Source organism: Corythoichthys intestinalis, unplaced genomic scaffold, assembly GCF_030265065.1.
Source record: "Corythoichthys intestinalis isolate RoL2023-P3 unplaced genomic scaffold, ASM3026506v1 HiC_scaffold_25, whole genome shotgun sequence".
NCBI lineage: Eukaryota > Metazoa > Chordata > Actinopteri > Syngnathiformes > Syngnathidae > Corythoichthys > Corythoichthys intestinalis.
This window is the reverse complement of record NW_026651594.1, coordinates 3549185-3555491: the sequence shown is the minus strand read 5'-3', so window position 1 is coordinate 3555491 and position 6307 is coordinate 3549185. Positions and strand designations below refer to the sequence as shown.

The 6307-nt window shown below is 38.4% G+C and overlaps 1 protein-coding gene across 1 annotated transcript; it reads right to left on the bottom strand.

Annotated features, from left to right (window-relative positions):
• Nucleotides 1-3548: 3548 nt before the first annotated feature.
• LOC130911304 (piggyBac transposable element-derived protein 4-like) lies at nt 3549-5012 on the bottom strand. The gene is made up of 3 exons (XM_057829172.1): nt 4686-5012; nt 4404-4593; nt 3549-4312 (listed from the first exon to the last, which is right to left on the bottom strand). Exons 1-3 carry the CDS (start codon nt 5010-5012, stop codon nt 3549-3551), a joined length of 1281 nt encoding a protein of 426 aa, XP_057685155.1.
• Between the last annotated feature and the right edge of the window lie 1295 nt (nt 5013-6307).

The following is a 6307-nucleotide window of genomic DNA, read 5'->3' as shown; positions in this document are numbered from 1 at the left end:
TGAAGTTTGGTTGACTTCTGCGCAGCGGTTTGGGAGTTAACATCAAAATTACATTTCTCGGCCATATCGCATAGATCTCACTGTGAAAAGGCTTAAATGGCTTTTTTGACCTAAGTTTGAGGATTGCGCTCAAATCAAATGTCCTAGAACCAAATGTCCACATGTAACTACTAGATTGTGATACAATACACTATTGGGTGAAGTTTGGTTGACTTCTGCGCAGCGGTTTGGGAGTGAACATCAAAATTACATTTCTCGGCCATATCGCATAGATCTCACTGTGAAAAGGCTTAAATGGCTTTTTTGACCTAAGTTTGAGGATTGCGCTCAAATCAAATGTCCTAGAACCAAATTTCCACATGTAACTACTAGATTGTGATACAATACACTATTGGGTGAAGTTTGGTTTACTTCTGCGCAGCGGTCTGGGAGTTAACATCAAAATTACATTTCTCGGCCATATCGCATAGATCTCACTGTGAAAAGGCTTAAATGACTTTTTTTAATTAAGTTTGAAGATTGCGCTCAAACCAAATGTCCTAGAACTAAATTTCTAAATGTAACTACTAGATTGTGATAAAATACACTATTGGGTGAAGTTTGGTTGACTTCTGCGCAGCGGTTTGGGAGTTAACATCAAAATTACATTTCTCAGCCATATCGCATAGATCTCACTGTGAAAAGGCTTAAATGGCTTTTTTGACCTAAGTTTGATGATTGCGCTCAAACCAAATGTCCTAGAACTAAATTTCCAAATGTAACTACTAGATTGTGATAAAATACACTATTGGGTGAAGTTTGGTTGACTTCTGCGCAGCGGTTTGGGAGTTAACATCAAAATTACATTTCTCGGCCATATCGCATAGATCTCACTGTGAAAAGGCTTAAATGACTTTTTTAATTAAGTTTGATGATTGCGCTCAAACCAAATGTCCTAGAACTAAATTTCCAAATGTAACTACTAGATTGTGATAAAATACACTATTGGGTGAAGTTTGGTTGACTTCGGCGCAGCGGTTTGGGAGTTAACATCAAAATTACATTTCTCAGCCATATCGCATAAATCTCACTGTGAAAAGGCTTAAATGACTTTTTTTAATTAAGTTTGAAGATTGCGCTCAAACCAAATGTCCTAGAACTAAATTTCCAAATGTAACTACTAGATTATGATAAAATACACTATTGGGTGAAGTTTAGTTGACTTCTGCGCAGCGGTTTGGGAGTTAACATCAAAATTACATTTCTCGGCCATATCGCATAGATCTCACTGTGAAAAGGCTTAAATGGCTTTTTTGACCTAAGTTTGAGGATTGCGCTCAAATCAAATGTCCTAGAACCAAATTTCCACATGTAACTACTAGATTGTGATACAATACACTAATGGGTGAAGTTTGGTTGACTTCTGCGCAGCGGTTTGGGAGTGAACATCAAAATTACATTTCTCGTAGATCTCACTGTGAAAAGGCTTAAATGGCTTTTTTTAATTAAGTTTGAAGATTGCGCTCAAACCAAATGTCCTAGAACTAAATTTCTAAATGTAACTACTAGATTGTGATAAAATACACTATTGGGTGAAGTTTGGTTGACTTCTGCGCAGCGGTTTGGGAGTTAACATCAAAATTACATTTCTCAGCCATATCGCATAGATCTCACTGTGAAAAGGCTTAAATGGCTTTTTTGACCTAAGTTTGATGATTGCGCTCAAACCAAATGTCCTAGAACTAAATTTCCAAATGTAACTACTAGATTGTGATAAAATACACTATTGGGTGAAGTTTGGTTGACTTCTGCGCAGCGGTTTGGGAGTTAACATCAAAATTACATTTCTCGGCCATATCGCATAGATCTCACTGTGAAAAGGCTTAAATGACTTTTTTTAATTAAGTTTGAAGATTGCGCTCAAACCAAATGTCCTAGAACTAAATTTCTAAATGTAACTACTAGATTGTGATAAAACACACTATTGGGTGAAGTTTGGTTGACTTCTGCGCAGCGGTTTGGGAGTTAACATCAAAATTACATTTCTCAGCCATATCGCATAGATCTCACTGTGAAAAGGCTTAAATGGCTTTTTTGACCTAAGTTTGATGATTGCGCTCAAACCAAATGTCCTAGAACTAAATTTCCAAATGTAACTACTAGATTGTGATAAAATACACTATTGGGTGAAGTTTGGTTGACTTCTGCGCAGCGGTTTGGGAGTTAACATCAAAATTACATTTCTCGGCCATATCGCGGAGATCTCACTGTGAAAAGGCTTAAATGACTTTTTTAATTAAGTTTGATGATTGCGCTCAAACCAAATGTCCTAGAACTAAATTTCCAAATGTAACTACTAGATTGTGATAAAATACACTATTGGGTGAAGTTTGGTTGACTTCGGCGCAGCGGTTTGGGAGTTAACATCAAAATTACATTTCTCAGCCATATCGCATAGATCTCACTGTGAAAAGGCTTAAATGACTTTTTTTAATTAAGTTTGAAGATTGCGCTCAAACCAAATGTCCTAAAACTAAATTTCCAAATGTAACTACTAGATTGTGATAAAATACACTATTGGGTGAAGTTTGGTTGACTTCTGCGCAGCGGTTTGGGAGTTAACATCAAAATTACATTTCTCAGCCATATCGCATAGATCTCACTGTGAAAAGGCTTAAATGGCTTTTTTGACCTAAGTTTTATGATTGCGCTCAAACCAAATGTCCTAGAACTAAATTTCCAAATGTAACTACTAGATTGTGATAAAATACACTATTGGGTGAAGTTTGGTTGACTTCTGCGCAGCGGTTTGGGAGTTAACATCAAAATTACATTTCTCGGCCATATCGCATAGATCTCACTGTGAAAAGGCTTAAATGGCTTTTTTGACCTAAGTTTGAGGATTGCTCTCAAATCAAATGTCCTAGAACCAAATTTCCACATGTAACTACTAGATTGTGATACAATACACTAATGGGTGAAGTTTGGTTGACTTCTGCGCAGCGGTTTGGGAGTTAACATCAAAATTACATTTCTCGTAGATCTCACTGTGAAAAGGCTTAACCCTCTGATGCACAACATATTCGCACCCCTGTTAATGCACAACATGGGTCAAAAATGACCCCCATATAGTTCTCATGTTATTTCCTGCCGCCTGAGTTTTTCTTTGCTGCATCTTTTGAAATCTATGTATTTCATAATTTATTAGTCCAAGTATTCTTTAAAAATCTTGTTTTTCATTCCCACAAATCATTATTTATATTTTTTCTGCCATATCTTATGAACAAAAGTTATTTTTGTGACACTACATTAGGTTTACACACATGGGTCAAAAATGACCCATTTATCCAAGTGCAATTTAAAAACAATTGAAGGCATATTTTATAATATTTTTCTTCAAATAGTTATTTTAGATGTTATCCAGGCCAAACAATCTGTACATTTGTTATAAGAAACTTGTTTATTTGTCATTTGGCAAACATCTGACATATAACTAAACGTGAATTTGATCAGCGTAAAATCGAACACAACTGATCACATCATCAAAGCACAAACTGTAAATACAGTTCTTACAATTCCTCACAAGTATCAAAAATGACCACTGTACAATTGTGCTCCTTGCACACAGGCTTCTTGCACCGGGAACAGCAGCTGCTGGCTTTTTGGTCTTTGGCAGATGGGCAGATCGCACACCTCTTCCTCTTTGCTGTGCCCTTGTCCTCTTGTGGTCCGGTGCTGCTTTGTTTTTCGATCCCGCATCTTCCCATTGCTTCTATTATATGCTTTTGGAGTGTGGGTGTGCCCTCCAAGCGGCTCTTCATATGTGGCATGACCAGCTCTTTGCCCAGCTCCTTGATGAACAGTCGGCGTGCATTAGTGACACCAGCAAAGTAACCAGGCTGTTCTGCATTGAAGCTGGTGTAAGCATTGAGAGTGGCAATATCCAGCATATTGTACCACAGAACCATGGGCCATCTTCGTGTTCTCCGCTTGCATGTGTTGGTGCCAACCATCTGATCTGTTGTGTCAAGTCCTCCTTTTGTTCTATTGTAGTAGTGAATCACATCGGGTTTCTTCTTTGGAGTGTCATCCACTGCTTTGTCATCATGCATTGTGCTCAGAAGGACAACAGCCCTTCCTTTCTTCTGCACATAGCTCACCATGGTCATGTTACCATTGAACCCGAATTCTGAGCTATGAATCAGCAGTGAGTTGGATGGCTTTGTGATTGGTGGTATGTCTGGCTTGTTCAGGCTAAGAGTCCCTAGAATAGTCAGGTTCTTCTCAGCCAGAGGGACACTGGTGAAGAAGTTGTCAATTGTGATGTTTCGACCTATGAGAGGAAATGAACAAAATGTTCGACATAGAATTCAAAATTATATCAATTCTAACAGTGTATATATTTTTCTATATTCTATATTCGCCTGTCTGTATGATTCCACTGCTCAATTTTAGGAAGATGTTCTCCCCAAGGTTTCTCTGCACCTCCTCTCCTGGCTGTCTCCCTGTGTATACAATTCCATCTATTGCATAGGGAACCCTTGCATCACACTTCCAGAAGATTTTTATTCCATACTTTGCAGGCTTGCTAGGCATGTACTGCAAAACCTGCAACTGCCACGGAATGGCACCAGCTGTTCATCTATAGTTACACAATCACTGGGGATGAACTGTCTTCTGCAATTGTCAAGGAAACAGTTCCACACGTTTTTAAAAGCTGCCATGTATTCTGTTTCCAAGCGCAACGCCATAGTCCTCCTGTTGTCAAACCGTATGAAGAGGCGGATATCCTCATATCTCCTGAGCCCCGTGATGGCCTTATACATTGGATTTTGCAGCTGATCTAGAAACAGCTCTCGCAAGGCCACGTCCCAGTTCTTCTCCCCCCCTGAAAGGAGGGTCAAACCAATAAAGGCCATGAATTCCTCTTTCTCTATATTTCTCCACACTTTCCCTTTAGCTGCCGCTGCTCTGCGTCCCTCTAAGTTGGTGCATTTTAGAACCTCCTCAATGATGTTTTCAGTGATGAACATATCCCATGTATCTTTTGGTAAAACTGTTCTTGATCCAGTTGTAGGTCCAGAGCAACTTCTAAGAATGTTATAACTTCTTGTTCTGCTGGAAGTGGGAGGATTCAAAAGGGCGGCCGTGGCGCAGTTGGTAGCTGGAGTTGTCCTTGGACCGAAGGGTCAGTGGTTTGATTCCCAGCTACAACTTTCCACTCTCGAAGTTGGTAGCAGCACCATTGGTGTGTGAATGTGTGTATGAAAGGGTAAATGTGTGCTAATGTAAAGCAAGGGTATGGTAACCATGTAGATAAATGCGCTATATATGTACTGTCCATTTAACATTTACCAAATACATCCCTAATTACAAACATGCTAAAATTCAAAAGGTTCCGACCAAGTACCAAAGTGAAGGCAGGTGGGTCATTTCTGACCCATGTGTGTGAAGTTGATGTGCGAATACAAAAATTGTGTTTGTTCATAGAGTAAGAAAGGAAACATAAAAATGATGGTTAGTGCTGAACAAAAACATGATATTTACTGAATATACGTGATAGTAAACAATAAAATACATTTATTTCAAATGTATAGCTAAGCAACACTCAGGCTTCCATGAGATACCATAGAAAATAGATGTGGGTCATTTTTGACCCATGTTGTGCATTGGAAGGGTAGCGATAAAAAAAATGGTTTTATTCAAAAAGTATGAAGATAAATAATTGAATAACAATATTTATTGATCAAAAACAAGTTAATTGAGGAATACCTGGAATGCTGAAAGATAACATTAAGTTATTACAAAGATACAGATCATAAAAACTTGGTTGGGTCAATTTTGACCCATGTTGTGCATCAAAGGGTTAAATGGCTTTTTTGAACTAAGTTTGAGAATTGCGCTCAAATCAAATGTCCTAGAACCAAATTTCCACATGTAACTACTAAATTGTGATACAATACAATATTGGGTGAAGTTTGGTTGACTTCTGCGCAGCGGTTTGGGAGTTAACATCAAAATTACATTTCTCGGCCATATCGCATAGATCTCACTGTGAAAAGGCTTAAATGGCTTTTTTGACCTAAGTTTGAGGATTGCGCTCAAATCAAATGTCCTAGAACCAAATGTCCACATGTAACTACTAGATTGTGATACAATACACTATTGGGTGAAGTTTGGTTGACTTCTGCGCAGCGGTTTGGGAGTGAACATCAAAATTACATTTCTCGGCCATATCGCATAGATCTCACTGTGAAAAGGCTTAAATGGCTTTTTTGACCTAAGTTTGAGGATTGCGCTCAAATCAAATGTCCTAGAACCAAATTTC

What these genes read in the sequence shown, in the direction of transcription:
- LOC130911304 (XM_057829172.1), bottom strand. Translation starts at nt 5,012, where the DNA reads ATGTTCATCACTGAAAACATCATTGAGGAGGTTCTAAAATGCACCAAC. An exon ending in ACATGGCAGCTTTTAAAAAC is followed by an intron (nt 4,594 to 4,685) that starts GTGTGGAACTGT and finishes ATTCCGTGGCAG; the next exon opens with TTGCAGGTTTTGCAGTACAT. An exon ending in CAGTGGAATCATACAGACAG is followed by an intron (nt 4,313 to 4,403) that starts GCGAATATAGAA and finishes TTCCTCTCATAG; the next exon opens with GTCGAAACATCACAATTGAC.